Consider the following 19125-nt stretch of genomic DNA (forward strand, 5'->3'; position numbering starts at 1 on the left):
AAGAAAAGAAACCATAGTCTTTTTCTAGGAAAAATATGAACTTTCAAATAACAAAAAACGAACACCCAAACAAAAGACTTTATTATTATTAATTAATTTTAGGTCCAAACTAATTAGTAAAAGTGTGCCTTCAAATTACTTAATGTGATGGGATCAGTTGTCTTTAGGTATTATTATATACTATATTATATTTAGACCGCCATTCCAACATCCCACCAGTCCGGCATAGGCCTCTAATTGTCTATATGGCAACATTTAATTTTCTATCAAACTTCCCATCATTCCAACAATTTTTGCCTCCTATGGTCGGAATGACGGTATTTTTTTATTTTTTTAAACATCCTGCCTTTCCGACAATTCCTAATAGCGTATTTTTTCCCCAAAAGATTTTGCACTGGTTGGGCTTAGGCAATGAAGAAAGGAGTTGGTTAAGTTTAGTAAAAAGACCAGGTAGAGGCTAGACGGTTACACCCCGCCTTTCCGAAAATAGACTTCCATTCATCGCAACAGCGGGGTTTTCTATTGTTTCTAAAGACCCCACTATTCCAAAAAGGCTGTTGGGGAAACCCCTCCATTCCGAAACCCCCTCACTCCGAACGGACAGACGGACGCAATCAAAAAGGAAACGGAGGCTGCGTATTGATCCTTTTTAACTTTTTGGGATCAAACGGAATAAAGACACTCATGTTTAGTAACCCATATTTATGCCCTGTTTAACAAAGATGAGAAGTGTACACTGATCACAACATAAACAAACACCATGCGTAACGGGGATGAAATCAGAAGCATCTCAGCTTAAAGGACACATTGCCAAGCGTCTCTCTCTCTTTCTGTCTTTTTATTTTTATTTTCTGAGATGAGAGATGCAGAGTAGACTATATACAGTACTCACTATCTGATGCCGAGGCTGTTTGTGGGTGGAGAGAAATGATAGTTATTTAGTTTTTTGTTAGTTTGCATCACAATTTCAGCTGTGTTAATTCAGTCAGGCTGAGTTTCCGTTACACGTGCCAACCATCTTTGATCTGACGTCAGATGTGACGGAACCATCTATGTAAAATTCACGTGTTGGTTCCATTAGTTGCATTAAATAGTGTTTGTTCACTGCACATCGGCCAGCCAACGGCTGCTCTTCGCCTTGTGCCGAGAGTAGATCAGGTTGGAGATGGCAAGCTTTCGCCTCACTCTTGGTGTGGCTTTTTGGCACGAAACTTTCACTGTACCAAGCTGAATCTGTGCACCTCCCCCCACCTCCCCCTGCTGCGCCACCACACCCAGCACACTGTGGTCTACCAAACTGCCAAATTGACCGTGCGCCATGCTGCACTGGTCGAAACTTGCACTGCGCCACCCTGCACCGCCTTGTGCCGTGCCATGAAACTAGGGTCCAATATTTCTCCATTCCAGGTAAAAATGAGAAACAAGTTTTCTCCAGCAATATGTGGGTTGTGACCCACGTGTTGTTCTTGTTACTTGACCATTGAACAGTTCCTAATGTTTGTCTGTAACCACTGTTGACTCATAGTAGAAAGTTATTTTGAATCCTCAGTGAGTCTTGGTTTCAACAAAATTGTAAAGAAAGTGGGACACTACACATTTGTGTCTGTTGTAGTAGTGATCATACAAATTATAAATAGGCTATAAACTTTTAAATCAAAGGTAATTAAACATGAGGTCTTTCTTAATGATCAGATTCACTTAATGCATCATGATCCAGCAGAGCTGGTGGTCATTTTCCACATTTCGGCCTACAGTGTTGGTGTGACCTGACTGGATTTAGAAATTTGACCCGAACTTATCCTCTTTTCATTAATTTGCATTAGATTAAGACTGTATTGATGATTGCACACTAACAGGAATAGTGGAAATAATCACATCCAGGAATCTTTCAGTGAAAGGGCTACTGCAACCATATCATGTAACTGAACACACTACAAGTTTACAGAATTACATCAGCCAGATTCCTAATTACTTTGTCAGAAGTAATTTATTAATGAGCTCCATTGAGGCATGATTAGATGGTGTGTTATTAACTGTCTCACAACACAATTAATCCCTGGACACTTAGTAAACCTCCAGTTGATAATGACATTCCTTGTTATTTGCTAATGATGAGGATGTTGTTAAATAACACTCATGGGAGGCTGTAGCCAGTGAGGATCCACAGGACATAACAAATTGTAAACATTAGATTCTTTTTTGATTCTTTATCTTTATTCAAGTATGTTATTATGTTACATCTTTTAACACATTAATTTCATGTAGTATTTGCTAAAAGCGTGTTTGTCCCCATATGTCTTGGTTTATAAAATTATATTTCAAGTTTTATAGAATATTTTGAATACCAAAATAGATTAGACATATTATATATACAGTATATGAACATGTTAATATTATTCTGTCTGACCATCTCATATTTTCTTCGAGACAACATGAGGAAAATAATAATTGAAAAACTATGGAACTGAAGTGGTCACATCAGGCCTTTGGGAACCAAGACATTGTTTATAGACACAAAAGGGCCGTTAGGACACTAGGACATTAGTCTAACCCAGGAGAAATGGACATGATGGACCCTTGAGTTGGTTTGTTAATTGACTTTAACTTTTAATTACTGTCTCTGGTCTTTACCTTATAGATGTCACATTGAAATTGAAATTTTAGAATTGGTTCCAGTGTATGAAATCTAGTGTGATTTTCACTTTCACAATGAATTAAAGTTAAAATTAATTTAATGTCTTTTACTTAAAACTCACTGTATCCTCTCTAGACCTATTGTGACTTTTTAATCATCTTTTTCCTACAATTTTCTAATGTGAACATGAAAGAAACGTAGAATAAAAAATGTTAAAATAAATGTGAAGTGGGGCACCTAGTGGCACAGTAGGTTGAGCAGGCGCCCTACAGGCTAAAGTCCTTGCTGCAGGCCCCGGTTCGAATCCTGTATTGGGCAGCCCCTTCCTGCATGGCATTCCCCCTCTCTCTGACTCCCCATTCCCTGTCTCTCTCTACTGTACTATCTACTAAAGGCATAAAAAGCCACAAAATATACAAAAAATAAATAAATAAATATGAAGTGATTTGAGTGCGTTTTAGTCTTTGCTGACATCACTTTGATAATGATTGATTCTATCAATTTTAGATCAATAATTGCAATTTTAAGACATCTGAAAGAATTGCTCTTGAATAAAGCCTGTCAACTTTTAACTTCAAACAATTTCCATTTTAAACCCTGATCATTTAGCTGAGAGATTTTAGAGAAGAATGGGCAGACTGGTGGGAGCTGACAGAAAAGCTGCACTCATTCTGAGCACTCTTTACCCCTAAGTGCCGGATTTACTAAGATACTGTCAGCTGAGTTCAAAAATCTGAGACTGCCGTGGATACAGGATAAACAAAACTGAGCAGATTAACTGGAAACACATAGCTTTGCCTAATGAGTCTTGTCATGAATTCCAATTCCCCCCTTGGCAACACTTAATTTTCTATAGAAAATTAAGTGTTGCCATTTAGACAATTAGAGGCGTATGTCGGACTGGTGGCATGTCGGAATGGCAGTTGCCCCCCACTTAAAAATGACCATACTGTAGGATACAAACAAAACTTTGTGATGTTGGGTGGAGCTGTGATGGCAATGATTTTTTGCAAGTTTGTTGTGCTCACTTGCTCAGTTAGCATTAGCTACAGTATAAAAGGCATACGCTTAGCCAGCTGGGTAGATGTATGCAAGTAAAACTAGCTTCATGTCGTGCTTGCTTTATGATTTTTTTTTCTTTTTTTAAACATCCTGCCTTTCCGACAATTCCTTTAATAGGGTTTTTTTTCCCCCAAAATGATTTTGCACTGGTTAAGTATCGGTTAAGTTTAGTGGTAGTGGCTAGACAGGCAGACTAGTCCCTGTCTGCGCTCTGCTGCATAATTATGCACAAATGTGGGTATTCCTCTATCAGCATGTCTTAAAGAAGGGAGTCACCTGTTAAATAATGCACATTTCCTTACAGTATGTTGAAAGCCTTGTCGGAATTGTGGGACATTTGCACAGGGCCGGCTCTAGGCATAGGCGATATAGGCGGTCGCCTAGAGCGCCAACTGCTGGAGGGGCGCCGCCAGTCAAGGGGGAAAAAAAAAAAAAAGATAATAATAATGATTTATGTCCGCTGGCGCCCCCTCACTTAGTGTTTTCTGTGTAAAAAAAAAAAACCCAAAACAAATAAATAAACAATGACATGTTCCTAAATTGTGTATAGTCACACACACACAGCAGATACCTGTCTGCAGCAGGAATGCTCTCAAGCCGTTTTCTTGTTAGAAACGCCACATTTTTAATTAGCCTAGATGTGTGGCACAAATGCCGGCGCGTTTGCGCGACCGTCTCGATATGTTTTTTTTTTTTTCATATTTCGGTCATTTACGGTCAGTAGAAATGCGGTTCAACTACTGTGATTGGGAGGCTCTCCTCTTTCAAATACGCACGGCCGCACGCCCTTGACGACCTGTCAATCAAAACAACAATTGTGAAGCGCTTCGAAACAGCAGAGTCGTTCAGAGGGATAGAGAGAGAGAGAGAGAGAGAGGCAGTGAGGATGATGACGGTGCTTCAGAGGTTTAAAGTTCTGACTAATTTGATGAGGAAGATTATGAAAAAAGAAGAGAGAGTTGAGACTTCAGCCTGCTCAGACAGCAGGGCCAGTGGGCCACAGCTCCAGATCAGCTCCAGCTCTGTATTCAGACCTGCTGAGCTATCAAACTAGTTTTTTTTTTTTTTTTTCTTTTTTTACCTCTCAAACAGTACCACAATGACAACACATATATAGGGTACATTATATAGGCTAAATATTGTACATTTTGTGTGTTTTTTTGTCTATTTAGTTGATATTTGGAGACAATTTCTCATTTCGGGCTACACACATCTCATGAAGTTTGAAATGTAATGTGAAGTCAATATTTAGCTTCTGTTATCCCACATTTGAGACATTTGGTGAGAATGACAGTTAGGCCTAACATTTATGCTCAAAAAGCAATTTCACAATTTTTTTTCTACACTTATCGCCTTATATCATACAGTATATTCCACTGCTTTTGTGAAGCCCAGACTTTCGTATACCCATTTCAAGCACCACAGCAGTTTGTTCTCATGATTGTGAAGAGACTAATTTTTTCATGTCTTCACCCAGGATTTACTCAATGCAATTTTACTGATTGTTGTGCAAATTGTGTATCTCAGGGTCAGAGGGGACATAGCGATACACTGCTATGTTATCGTTATGATCATTATGATCATTGTTGGGGGGGGGCGCCTGAGAGTAATCTCGCCTAGGGCACCAAAATGGCTATAGCCGGACCTGCATTTGCATGTCGGAATAGGGGTATGTCGGAATGGTGGTATATCTAAATGGTGGTTGTCGGAGTGGTGGGATGTCGGAATGACAGCATGTAACCTTTTTAAGCATGTATGTTTAACTGTCACTAAACACAGGAGGAGGCTTGTGTTGCCTGTGTTGGCAGGTAACATTAGCTGAGAGGTTATGCAAGTGAACTGAAATCAAGCAATTGAATTTATTTAGCATGAACAAAATTTATTGAGTGTCAGAAGCCAGAGTTTCTGAGTTCTGATTACTCCTGAACGTAGCACAGGGGACCACCACGAAGACGACAGGGGGAGGCACTTGACTTCAGGTTTGAAAAGAAAGGCGGTCTGCAAGGCAACGAAACCAAACTCTAAGGTAATATTTTTCAACACAGACTGTAACTATGAACAAAATGCATAGGCTATAGTTATTTTGGGGGGTTTTGGCCTAAGTTTTGTCGGCCAAGCTTAAACGTTAGCATCCAGGCCACATGGGTAACATTAAGCTAATCCAGCCAACATGTTGACAAAGCAAACGTTTAAGTGCATAGTGCTAATGTGGGAGCGTTTTGCTGTAAAGTTTGAATCAAATTCAAACTAACAATAGCCAAAGCATAATGCTTCAAACGCTAACCCCCGGTTGATTATGTTTTATGGATAGCCATGTACAGGAGAAGGGGAGCTGTGAATCCTCCGCCACCGAAAGACAACAGGGCTTCCACTCCTGCTGTGGAGGAAGAGAAAATGGGTATGTATTGCCATTTTAGGTTGTTTATTTTCTGTAGATTGTCCAAAATGCATCATTAAATGTATAATATTGAAGCGTGTAAGTTAGAGATGAAACTTTGAAACGTTAGTCATATTCAAACCATTTAACATTAGAAAATTTAAAGTTAGATGATGCCTGGTTGAGTCATATCCAGCATAGGCCCAAAAAGGTTATAGATTGTCTTTCAAACTTGGCATAGCATCCCTGTCAAGGTTGTCATCCTTGCTAATGTGTTGTGTGCAGCTCCTACAATCAAGCATGAGCTGGCCATGATCAAACTTCAGCTGGAGGCAGAGAGAGAGCGCGGGAGACTCCGAGAAGAAACCATCGAAATGCTGAAGTCCGATAAAGACTACCTTCAGCGTGAACTGACCAGCAAGGCTCAATTAATGAGGGAGCTAGTCAAATCTGGGAACAGATCGGTGGAGCCATGGGGTCCATGAAACCTGCCTTTGAAGAAGTTGGTGTTGACCGTGCAACACAATCGCCAGAACGGCAGAGCCCAGCCTCGCAGCCCCTGAAGCTTTCAGAGCTCTAGGCCAGTGGAATGAGAACTTTGAAAAGCCCTCCACCTTTGTGGATAGATGACACGCAGCTATTACAGCTGAGATTAAGGAGCGCATAAGTGAAATGAAAGAGAATGGTACTTTGCTACCCATTGCACATTAAATGTGCAAAAAAGCTAGTCTGTTCCAAGATATAATTTGTTATAATTGCATTCTTTAGTCTCTCTTTTACATATTTCAATTGTATTGATATGATATGTACAGAATAACACGCACCTTTTCTTTATATTTTGTTTTTGCAAAATAAAGTTGTTTTAAAGATCATTATGGTGTATAATTTTTAACTTACACTTTACTTACAGCCACCAAAATACTGCTCCTAAGTGATTATAATTGTGTCAATGTCATACAATTACTAATAACTTCATACAGTGTTGTCACTTTACTAAATGCTCTTAAAGTCACCCTATAACATATTACAGTATTGATATTTATAAGGCATTACGCCCTTTCCGTAACTGAGCATTTAGTATTTGTTCTATGTTGAGCAGTTCTATGTTTGTCTTTACCACTGGCTAGAGTATAGATGGTTATAATGTGTTATGTGACCCAGGACTTCAGATTCTTCATTCAAACACTGTTGTCACTTTATATGCAGGTATAAAACATTATAAGTGCTTAATTTATAATACATTATGTCCACACTTGTAATACTTTAGTTCTTATACATGATTATACACCATTATAATGACATGTTTAAAGCATTATAAATGCATTATAATGTCTTATGCATGTTCACCTAATGCATTATAAACTAGACCTTCATAGAAAGTGTTACCAACATTCTTTTTTAAATTAAAAAATTAAAAAACATGTGATGTCATACTTATTAAGGAGGCATCTGACCTTTAGGGGCTTTACCTACCTACAATGTGTCCAAGGATTTCCATATCTGTCAATTTGGGAATCTACAGTTCCAGGAGGCTGAGTTAAATCTAACCCTAACACTTTCACTCTTGTGAGAGTTGTTGTCAAATGCTCCTCAGGCTGAAGATAAAAGAGATCACGATCTAGCCAGTCCAGATTGCTACCGCCTAGGTAATACCCTCTATCACTGTTATATCAACATACATAAATGTGACAAATGCCTGCTTATTGTTTGTGTTGTGCATTTATTTGATAGATTTACATGACAATGTTCCTCATCAATTAAACTACTACGTAAGGTGCTGAGTACTGCCAGTTTGAATGTTAATGTTTAATTTCATGTTTTTAACTGCAGAACACTTTGGTGCACATAGAAGGAGACAGAATTCTATACTTAAAAAGTAAGTATTACATATCCAGCATTAATTGTTTAATTATATAACATTTAAGTTTAATTTCTTAGTAATATTTAGACTTTTTTCATATTGTCCTTATGGATAAAAAATATAAAATGCAATAATGGTGCCTGATGTGTGACACTAAATGCTTCCCAGATACATTTTATGTCAGCTTCGATTTTCTTTTATCCACCATCACTATTATTAAGCTACTAACTGTTTTTTTTCCTTTTCCAGGTTGCCCATTGACTTAAACAGAATGGAAAGAAACATGACAATTTCAAGTGACATCTTAGAGATCCAAGGCTTTGACATATCTCCAGAGTTCACATACCCTCTGTTTTTCTTACTGCTGTTTGTTTACTCTTCCCTGCTTTTTTCAAACATTGGAGTGTTTGTACTTATCATCACTGAGAAGAGTTTGCACCAGCCGATGTACATCCTCTTTTGTAACCTGTCTGTCAATGATCTGATAGGTAACACAGTCCTACTGCCTCAGCTGATGGCTCATATCATTTCGACTGAACGATTCATCACCTACAACCAGTGTGTTACTCAAGCTTTTTACAGCCACACATTCGGTTCAGCTTCACACATGATTCTCATCATTATGGCAATTGACAGATATGTGGCTATATGTCACCCTTTACGATACAGCTCCATCATGACTACAAAGGCCGTGATCGGCCTGTCAGCAACTGCATGGGGGGTGTCATTAGTGCTTGTGTCTGTTCTGATCGGTCTTACAGTGAGGTTGTCCCGTTGTAGATCAGTTGTACAAAATGCTTATTGTGACAATGCATCACTGTTCAAACTTTCTTGTGAGGATGTGTCCACCAACAATATCTATGGACTCTTTTTCACTGTGCTGCTGTTTAGTTGCTCAATTGGTGGCATTGCTGTCACCTACTTCAGAATAGCTCTCATCTGCTGGATCAAGAAAAACAAAGAATTGAATAACAGAGCTCTGCAAACATGTGCGAGCCACCTTGTTCTGTATCTAATCATGCTCTGGTCAGGATTTTTAACCATCATACTGCATCGTTTCCCAAATTACCCAGATTTAAGGAAGATTGCATATATTTTATTTCATGTTGTCCCTGCTAATTTAAATCCAATTATTTATGGAATGCAAACAAGATCATTACGCGATAAAATTATCCAAATATTACAAAGAAATGTGTCTCCAACCTAATGCCTTCTATCTTCTGCATAAAACATACTGTATAGAGAAATATAAACACAGCATGGCAGACCTGTTCTAAAGCCTGTCTGTATATACTAAGATGTTTGTTTTACTTGTAATAAGTCACCTTTTTTTCAGTGAGTGGGATTGTGTTTCAGTACTCTTAAAACAAAGACAAAGTAACATTAACAAAGTCATCAAATTTCTGAAATTACAGTTACTGCATTTTCCTTTGATGAATGAATGAGTGGTGTGTATTAACATTTTTCAACTTGCTGCTTTTCCGCTGCTCTGAGTCATTATGTCCCTCTATACAGGACTAATAACACTGCAGTCACAAGACTTTTATTAGAAAAATATCTGTGCAATGTCAAATGTTAATGAATCACAATGAGTCCTAATAACAGTTCAATATATTTTAGATCACTGTATCACTTCTGATTCTGATGACAGGATTGGTCAGATACACGTTAGATTGTAAACTCAGCTCATTTTAGTGACTCTAGTTGTTATAATCTCCCTTATATTGTGGCCTTTCTGCATACACTGTACAATTATAACAACAGTAGATACGTATGAACTGATATGTACCATTGTATTCACAAAAAAACTACTGCCCTCATCTTTCCGCATTGCTTGCTGAAATTAGGCTGTGTTTCCTCGTAGTAGGCTACAGATCTTGTGATGAAAGGTCAGCCAGAGGTCTCATAAGATCCAGTAGTCTGATTATTGAATCCCCCACATCAAATTTGTCTGAATGACATTTCTGGTCCTCTCTGAATGTGGAAGTGCACATTTTTTCAAATAGTTTTCAATTCAAAGGTAACACACTGTTCTGCTGATGAAGCAATTCAGTCTGTTTTCTTCAGATTAAAGAGTTATGGCCCATTTTGCACAATAAAGACCAGGGATAATGCACATCAAGAGAGAAGCAAATGGCTGTGATCCAGGGGATTAAACAGATAATCCATGTGGGTTACACTGAGGGTTGTTCTGATTTCACAGAACCCTCTCTGGTTGTGTATTGACTTTTTCATTGAGTTGTTGATGCAACTGATGTAATACAATGTACAATTTTGTATATAAAACTATTATGGGTGGGGTTTTTTGTTTTTGTTTTTTTACAAACTTGCATGCAAATGTATATCATAAAGAATTCATGTCGAATACTTGTCATTAATGAAGAATCTGAAGAATTTGATTGATTAATTGAGCAGGACCAGAACAATCTGTCCCATTTCAGCTGTGAAAGTTTAATAAAATAAATAAATAAACAATTCATTGATATTTTTAACATGTACAAATACTATCTCTCCTGGGAATCTTATTCAAATTTTCTTAGAGGAGATAGATGCGATAACAATATGAGTGCATATATGGCAACACCAGTTATAATACAGGGACATACTGTATTCTCTATGTCCTAAATTACATTTGTGTATGGACAGTACTCCATCATTGTTCCTGAGAGACATCATTTTCACATTTTGGGGTAACTTTCTGTCTGGAATGTTATTTGTTTCATCACCAGCCTTATGAACTACAACAGTAAAATTATTTATCGTTACATACAAACAATGTTACATAATTTACTCATCTAATTAAAAAAAAAAGACTGTCAAGCATCAGTGAATTTCAACACCTCTTATTGCTTTTGTGAATCCTTTGACCTATAATTTCTGATACAAATAAATACATGTTGTAAAGAAACAAATCAAAGCATAATTAAAAAAAAAAAAAAATGAAAGCACAAAACTGTGGAAATACAACAGGAAATTGTGTTGATTTGACAACAGACTTGCTATTTCATGGCTGGGCTTGATAACTTTCACACAACATTCAAACAAAAGTTAGGTAAAGCAAGTTGTCAACAACCCATAAACACTTATCAAAAAATGAATTCTACTTAGGAATGCAGGAGGTGGTGACTTAGTCCTTAATGTTAATGTTATATGTGAATTATTGGATAAGTCATTAATCGTTTACTACCCTGTAATGATCTTTGTCACGCTCAAGTTAACACTGTCATTAAATTCTTTTCAGATTTCCTTCAGTTAGATAGCCTTCCCCATGATGAGCAGGCTCATTAAAAACACCATTATGAAAAATATCCACATGAAGAAACGGTCTAAAACTTTGGCTACCTTCTTCCACTCCCCAGTCCTTTTCTGTGTGGCCCTCTGATCCCTGTAACAGTTGGCTATATACTCAATATTACGCAGCAGCTGCCTATCATTGCTTTGGGTGCAGCAGGAGATCTCTCGTTCCTTTCTCTCTCCCTCACTCACACCTCCCTTCCTGCATCTCCTTTGACCCCCTGAATCCCCACAGTCCATGCTCATGAAAATGTCATTTTTCCAAGTGGTGTAGTGGTTGGTAGGATTCTTCCCAATTGAGCCCAAAGGACTCATCATCTGATCCATGTCTTCCCTCTCCTCTGTTACTGTCTCCTGTCCTCTCTCCATTTTGAAGACACAGTCCTCTCTACATGGCCCTGCCTGACCATTCATGGTGCAGTTGGTGTTCTTTACAGGCGGGGGCTCCTGTTTCTCCGGCTGTGGCGACATGCAGTTTTCCCCAACTTCGTAAACAAAGCACACTCTGGCCATGTACTGCAGAATTACTTTCTTGGCCCACTTGGGAACAGGCTTGGCATCTGGACCACAGTGGTGTATGTTCATTATGAAGATGGTTAGGGCAGTGGAGGCTGTGATCATGGTCATTGTTGCGATGTAATACTTTCCTGTGGGAGAAAATAAGAAAAAAATAAACATGTTGTTACTTACATGTAACAACATGTGTTGGGTTTTGACACTCATGTATTGCCCTTACCAATAAGAGGTACATTCTCAGAGGGTGGCATGATCTCTGCAACCAACAGCTGAAAGACAGTGAGGGCCAGCATCACAGTGACTCCCAATGACACCTTCTCTCCAGAGTCAGCGGGCAAGTAGAAGCCCAGTGGAGCCAGAAAAGAGATCATCACACATGGTATAAGCAAGTTAAAAACATAAAAGGATGCTCGTCTCTTCAGCTTCAGCGTGTAGGTCACATCCGGGTAAGGGTCAGCACAGCAGCCATACTGAATCACATTCCTCTTAGCTGGCATACCCAGCACTTCCCACTCAACATTGTCCACCAGATCAGCCAGGTCTGCACTGTCCATGGCGTTTAGGATATCCAGCTGGTTACCATTATAGGTCCAGGACCCATAGGTGAACCTGCATTGTTGAGCATCGAAGGGGAAGAAAGACACGTCCACTTTGCAAGAACTCTTGGTGATAGCTGGGGAATCCCACATGATCTGGCCATCGTCTCGGATCACCACATTGGTGTCCATAGGGCCAGTAAAATGATCATCTGCACTGGAAGACAAAGAAAACTTGTCTGGAACCTGAAATTAGAGCAGCTGTGTTCACAGTCATACCAAAAGCTAATTGATAAGTTGAACTACCTGGAAGCAGGTGGAGAATGTTTAGAGAGAGACAACTGATCAGGATACCAAGGCACAAGTACAACTGAGAGAAGAGTCAACACATTTTGAAGAGTTGTACTCATTCATCAGTGTTTTGTCTGCATTTTATATCTTTTCAGTAATGCAAAATGTTTGTGTTTTCATGTATTAGCATGTGGCTATCCTATGTTACCTGTTGGTGGGTCATCATAATCAATGTGATATCATCAGAGGCATCACTCAGACTTAAAAGCATGTTCCTTGACCCTGTTCTTCCCTGTTCCTCCTTTTTTGTCAGAAATGTGGTACCTCTGATTTTAAGTTTAAATTTAAGTTATTATTGTTTTCAATGTCCTTTGGATGACTGCAGTAGTTACATTACTGGTGTATAAAGAGCAGACAGAGGCCTGGACACTCCCATGAATAATAGCTTCAAGGACTGTTCAGCTTGTGCCTCATATACTGACCAAAAAGAGCCAAAGTAAGTTAATAACTGAATGATTAACCCAATACCATTCCGACCTACTTGTTATATAGGACTATATCAGGTCTCCATACATAACTACTAGGTATACGGATGGTATCGAGTCCATCGTAATCATCTTTATTCCATCTGAGGTGTGCATCAACCCACACTTGCCGTATCCATAAATATGCAGTCAAAATTTGGTTTCGCTCATCCTGTAAAACATTGAAATTTATACAAAATAAATATCAAATACATAAGTTAAGTAATATGATGACACATTAAAATAGCACTTTTTTCTTTTCTTTTTTTTATGTTGTTTAGTCCATAGAATTTCAAAAATTTCACAATCTCCTCAGACCCCAAGGTAACAATATACCTGTGGACCTCCGTTACATTTTGAAAATTGCAGATTATGTGTTCTGGCTAATCAATTAATTGACCATTGTTTCTAGTCAATTCTTTAGACATAAGAACTTGTGTACACTGGTTTTTTACCATGTCGATAATTTGTGACAGTGTAACCTGCAGGGTCACATTCAGGATGGTGTTCGTGTCCTCCACAGGCCTCAGTGCACTAGTATAGTTGGTGAATAAATCTTTCAGCAGCTTCTGAGCATATTTCCCATGAGCACACCAGCAGGCTAAGACAGGGAAAAAAACAGTTTACAGCCAATGACAAAATTAAGTATTTTAGGACATTCTGATGGGATTTTTTGTGAGTAAGTTTTCTGGTCAGAGTCATTCAGTGCTGAGAACGCTGAGGTGGGAAGAAACAGAGTACATGAGGGGTAATGTGGCTGCATGACAGATGGTGGAAGGGGGCAAAGGGGATGTTAGGTTTGATTGCCCTTCTCTAAAGCTCCAGAAAGAGATCAGGCAAATCTGACATTATGTAGGCCTACCAGCAACAACTTTCTCTGTTCAGCCTGTGTAGCCTACTGGAGTGTAGTGTGTGTTGATTGAACACTTAATCCTCAGGATACACAGCATGTGAAAATCAAAATGAGCCCAAAATTCATATTTAACATTTACATCATGGAAAAAGAAAGTTAAAAATGTTCCTTCTTTTTTTTCGTTCTTCTTCTTCTTTTTTTTTTTTAACAAAAGGACATTTAAAAAAAATAGTTTACAAACATAATAATTCTATTCAGAGCATTTATTCACTCATACTTTTAAATTAAGGAGAATCATGACAGCAGATTGATACTTTTAAAAATAGCAACATTATATTGCATATCTTCTAACTGGGGCTTGTTTCTAATGTCAGCATTGGATTTGGGTGAGCCAGATGTTAACCCTGAGCTGGATACAAAGAAGGTCTATGGGATTATGATGATGGCAAAATCCCTGAACAACTGGCTGCAAGTTTGCAGATTGTGAGTATCATCTTTTATGGAAGAGCAAGAAAAATCTAAGGAGAAATGATGATTAAATGTAAAAACGGTGGGCTATAAAATGAGATGAGAATTAGGCATAGAATTCTGCAAATTGTATCTTTCATCGTCAATTTCAAGTAGCCTAACTAGATGCAAGAAGAAATATCCAGTATGAGTCCGTATTTTAACCTCGAGTAAAATAGATGGAAACTTACGTGGGAAAATACTGACACACAGAAGTAACCGGATAAAAGTTTGGATTCTCCGACGTTTCATTTTTGTAGAAACAATTTATCTCGATCCAAAGATCATGTGAGCTACCAAACACGTTTACAAATGAAAAAACAAAAATTGAAATCAGAAAAAGACGAAAAGGAGGGAAAATAAAAAAAAAGAGTAAGAACTGTGGTGAATTCAGCAGTGATCAGTCATGCGTTTGAGATCCAGCCTCATCCAGCACAAATGCTCAGACGAGTGTGGGAAAGAGAAAGGAGAGGCGGGGCAGAGGATTGACAGCAGGAACAAGACCTAATACATCTAGCTACATGTTAACCCCGCACACACACACTGAATTCGTGAACAGCTGTTACACACACGACATGTTTTTGGAAGGAAATAAATGATAGGAAATAGATGTTTCACTGCTCCAGTTCAGCACCACGGAGAGCTCTCGGCTCCGTCCTCTGACAGCAGCCAGGCTGGAAACTCAGCTGTTTGCTCTGTTATTCGTTCCGTTAAGAAACGTCCTTTATTTCGCATCTGAGCATCATTTTGACGTAGGTACAAACGTGGCAGCCTCATCATTGCCATCCTGCTCTTACTTTCGCTTCCGGGTGCTGCTGTTCCACACTTAGCTAGGAGATTTCCTTCTTGCTGTCTGTCGCTCAACGCGGACGCTGCGAACATCTGCTGGGGCAATCTGACCGTAATCTAACGGATGCCAACATGTCGCAGCAAGAATTTCCATTAGGTGGGTGATGATCCCCAGTTTACAAGAGCTCTGCTCATGATTCAGCTGCGTGCTGGAGCCTGATAGGCTAATGAATGTAAATCGTAACGGCATTACGATATTGACGAGCCAGCTGCGTGTCTAAACAGATTTCAGGTAGGTTGAGTTCAGTTCGTTCTTCAGACATAATGTGTTCAGTAAATGCATGTCCTCAATAAATGCATGGTCAATAAACTGTCTAACATGACATGTTCACTAGCCTACATTCTAAATTTATGAATAGGCTATTGATTCCTGATTTCCATAAAACCAAATGTGTTTTGCCCTATATGGTTTAGGGCTTAGGCTACTGTAAAGGCTCTGTGTTTAAAAATAACACCTGCTTACCATTTTAGACCAAGATGCTACAAGGATCCAATATTTTGGGGCATGAGAGGCCCCTGGTCATCAGGATATCATTTGCATCGTGTGTTCTGACAACTGTATGCCTACCACTTCTTGGACTGATAGCCTGTGTCTTCATATCCTCTGTTTTTCATTTTGAGGACTCCACTGGTACACACTGCCAGGTAGGCTAACGTTGATCTTTTGCAAATGTAACCAACTATTTTCTCACCACATGTAGGCCCAGTGCCCTGTTGTAGTTTAATCAAAGAAATGTTAGATTTGATTTTAATCCTAAACAAATATTTTGGTACAAAACCCAATCATTTCTGTGTCTCTAGGTTCCCAACTACCTGCCATCCATCAGTGCCTCAATAAGCCTTAGTCCTGAGTGCCACATATGGCGGTTCTGCATCGGACTGCACTCAGCACCAAGGTTCTTGGTGGCATTCACCTACTTCAAATTTTATAAAACACGATTTGCCTCGAAGTTCCCTGAAAGTTCACTCAGCTGCTTGAACCTGGCCTTTTCTATTTCTGAAAACCTTGGCCTGCTACTCCTTACTTATGTATCATCCAGTGAGACATACTGTGAGTAATCCATATTTTGAGATAATTTAAAACACAGTGCCTTTTATAAAATTATTTTATAAAATAAGTTACACCATTTATGCGTCTATATTTTTTATCCTTAGTTGTACATAAGGAAGGCTTTGTCCTGTTCATCATCAGCTCTCTCATCTACATGCTGATAACCTGCCGTTTGTGGAAGGCCATTAAAAAGTATTCACTGAGCCCTGAGGTGAGATAATCCCACACTATAAATTAAAATTTCTTGCATCATTTGCAGTTTTCTATCTTGGTAATTGTTGTTTATTATATATTTATTTATTTATTTTTTACTCCTGTACAGGATGCCAAGTCTCATCACTGGAAAGTGCGATTTTTACTTCTTAACATATCCTTCCTTGCTTTTGCCGGATTCTTTTATTGGAAACACAACGTGTACTGTGAATCAGGGAGTAAGTATTGAATCAGTTTGGGAAGGTTGTTGGAATAGTAGGCTACATTTTGAAGAATGTTTGCAGTAATGGCATCTATAGCTGAAATACTGACCAAAACATAGATATCTATTCTAAAACACTGTTTGTCCTTTTCACAGGTTATACATTGTTTGCCTTGTTTGAGTATCTTGTTGTCTTCTCCAACATGGCCTTCCATCTTACAGCTGTATGGGACTTCAAAAGCCGGGAGGTCATGGTCATCTCATCCTCTGAAGATAAAACTTTCTGACTAGAAACCTCAGGATCAAGTGCTAAATATACAACCTCTCAACCACCCGATGATAACAGCCTTGATCCTGCTCAAGAGGAAGAGTGGGATGAAGGCCTTTTCCATATATTTCCATGATGATGGCTCTCAAATCTTTAGGAGGTGTTGATGTCAGACAAGTAGCTACAAACAAGAGATAAGCACACATGCCTCTGGGTGTTATTCATTGATGTTTTCACCTAGCCTACATACAGTATGACATGTAATGTGCAATTTTAACTTTTGTATAATGTGCATTGTGGTTATACTAATGTTTGCCAAAGTAAAGTTATAGTTCTTTCAAATATACTTGGCTTTAATTTTGAAAAACTAACAAGAAAAGGCTAAAATGTGTTAAGTAAAGAGTGAAATAGTAAAATCAGGGTGTTCCTCAAACATTCCCAGTCTTGAGTGTCCACACACAGAAACTGTGGTTTTTGATACTGTACACAACATTCACATTTACTCAGAAAACCCATCACGTATAACTGTGGTGTAATATTCTGAATGCATTATTGGGACAACTATTAAGTCCATGCTTTGTCATTAGCTGCTTAGATTACATTTTTTATCCCTCTTTCAGCAATATCAAAGCATTATTGAAAATTAAAATGTGGGCTCTTTATATGGCTTTAAGGCTGTGTTTTTAATCTAAAGCAAGTATTTTGATCACATGCTGCTTATGCCAAGGCCACTGAATGAAAACCCACACATTCAGAGATGCTAAAAATTGGTATGAATTCCCTGTTTCGTAGAGGATGTTATAAAATCCAATCCAATAAATTCAAACATGATTACATGCCCAAACACACCCACACATACAGTATAGATTGGCGTGACAAATGCTTGTACACTATAAAACAGTTATTACAGTGTTTTTGTTGCTGTGTAAAGGAGGAGAGTATGGTACTCGCACAAACACAAATCACTGTATTGTGTCATGCATAGTTTCAAAAGCACTCATGATACATGGTTATGTTGTTTTACATAGCACTATGCAGGATCCCATCCTTATCCAAGAATAATAATAATGAAAATATGAAATAATGGATATAAGTGTCATAGAATCACAGTACTCTGAGGCTCCCTCTTCAAATCCAATTTTGATGATGCAATTTCTGGCTACGCACTAGCAGTAAATCTCATTGGGAAGCAAGACAAATCTTACTTATCTCTACAACAGAAGAATTTTATATAGAAAAAAAAAACAATACAGAAAATTGTATTCCGAAATCCAGGAAGTACAGACAAATTCTGTTTTTTGTTGTTGGGTTTTTTTGTTATTAAACCTTTGTTTAATGAGCTAAAGGGCGACCTGGCCAAGAGGTCAGCAACACAGCACGTTACGATAAATTATTCCAGTACAAAGGGCATAAAGGAAGAAGGGTGAATGTGTGACACAGATGCTTAACGCAGTTGTATTGATAAGGAAGATCATCATTTATTTTGGATTAATTCATATAAAACTTTCCACTTGGTCTGAAAACATCAGGACAGTGCTGCTGTACATAAGGACAAGTCTGACAGACAATGATATTGTGGCAGTCATGCACCTAATCAGTTGTAGATCCAAAATGAACTTCCCACATCCTTCCAGTGTCGTCTGTAGGTTATACACCAAAGAATTGCATAACTTATTGTTAAAAATGTTTAACTTTGTATGAAATGAATACAGTGTACACTGTAGCCTAAACGCATATTACACTGACAGGCAAGGGCGTAACTTTGGGTTAAACATTGGGAGGGTCATGGTTTCTGCCCATAAAAGGATTTTTTTCAAGCAAAAAAAAGTCAGCATGTATCTTTCGAGCTTGTATCTCTCGTGTGGGTGAAGAGTGCAAAATCATTAACCCTAACCATAGTAACAGGAGTAAAAGGTGTTCTTACCACCACATTGATTCTGTGGCACCCTCCCCTGGCTTTAGCCTACCTCTAGCCAGCCACTAAACTAGAAACAGCTACACATTTTGGCCTACCTATGTGTTATGGCAATAATAGGCGATTTTGCCAAAATGTTGAACTATCCCTTTAAATGTCACTTATAGTCGC

General features: G+C 38.5%; 3 protein-coding genes across 3 annotated transcripts; 2 read left to right on the forward strand and 1 right to left on the reverse strand.

The window, feature by feature from the left end:
- The first annotated feature begins 8206 nt into the window (after nt 1-8206).
- LOC146976323 (olfactory receptor 52N5-like) lies at nt 8207-9147 on the forward strand. The gene has a single exon (XM_085794492.1). It carries the CDS (start codon nt 8207-8209, stop codon nt 9140-9142), a length of 936 nt encoding a protein of 311 aa, XP_085650618.1. The 3' UTR covers nt 9143-9147.
- A 1778-nt stretch (nt 9148-10925) lies between these two features.
- Nucleotides 10926-14898, reverse strand: chrna10a (cholinergic receptor, nicotinic, alpha 10a). The gene is made up of 5 exons (XM_085796024.1): nt 14648-14898; nt 13552-13697; nt 13114-13268; nt 11966-12498; nt 10926-11876 (listed from the first exon to the last, which is right to left on the reverse strand). Exons 1-5 carry the CDS (start codon nt 14706-14708, stop codon nt 11188-11190), a joined length of 1584 nt encoding a protein of 527 aa, XP_085652150.1. The 5' UTR covers nt 14709-14898; the 3' UTR covers nt 10926-11187.
- Nucleotides 14899-15747: 849 nt separating this feature from the next.
- Nucleotides 15748-17692, forward strand: LOC146976325 (acyltransferase PGAP2-like). The gene is made up of 5 exons (XM_085794493.1): nt 15748-15950; nt 16107-16356; nt 16461-16567; nt 16679-16787; nt 16928-17692. The coding sequence occupies exons 1-5, from the start codon at nt 15783-15785 to the stop codon at nt 17056-17058; spliced, it is 765 nt and encodes a 254-aa protein (XP_085650619.1). The 5' UTR covers nt 15748-15782; the 3' UTR covers nt 17059-17692.
- The last annotated feature ends 1433 nt before the right edge of the window (nt 17693-19125 follow it).

This window comes from Trachurus japonicus, chromosome 13 (genome assembly GCF_045865225.1).
Source record: "Trachurus japonicus isolate A0001 chromosome 13, Traja_1.0".
Taxonomy (NCBI): Eukaryota; Metazoa; Chordata; class Actinopteri; order Carangiformes; family Carangidae; genus Trachurus; species Trachurus japonicus.

Excerpts from the sequence above, each read along its gene's own strand:
- LOC146976323 (XM_085794492.1), top strand. The coding sequence starts at position 8,207 with ATGGAAAGAAACATGACAATTTCAAGTGACATCTTAGAGATCCAAGGC.
- chrna10a (XM_085796024.1), bottom strand. The coding sequence starts at position 14,708 with ATGAAACGTCGGAGAATCCAAACTTTTATCCGGTTACTTCTGTGTGTC. Across the intron at positions 13,698-14,647 it reads GTGTGTCAGTATTTTCCCAC|CCTGCTGGTGTGCTCATGGG; the intron begins GTAAGTTTCCAT and ends TCCCTGTCTTAG. Across the intron at positions 11,877-11,965 it reads TGAGAATGTACCTCTTATTG|GAAAGTATTACATCGCAACA; the intron begins GTAAGGGCAATA and ends TTTCTCCCACAG.
- LOC146976325 (XM_085794493.1), top strand. The coding sequence starts at position 15,783 with ATGCTACAAGGATCCAATATTTTGGGGCATGAGAGGCCCCTGGTCATC. Across the intron at positions 15,951-16,106 it reads CCACTGGTACACACTGCCAG|GTTCCCAACTACCTGCCATC; the intron begins GTAGGCTAACGT and ends CTGTGTCTCTAG. Across the intron at positions 16,568-16,678 it reads AGTATTCACTGAGCCCTGAG|GATGCCAAGTCTCATCACTG; the intron begins GTGAGATAATCC and ends ACTCCTGTACAG.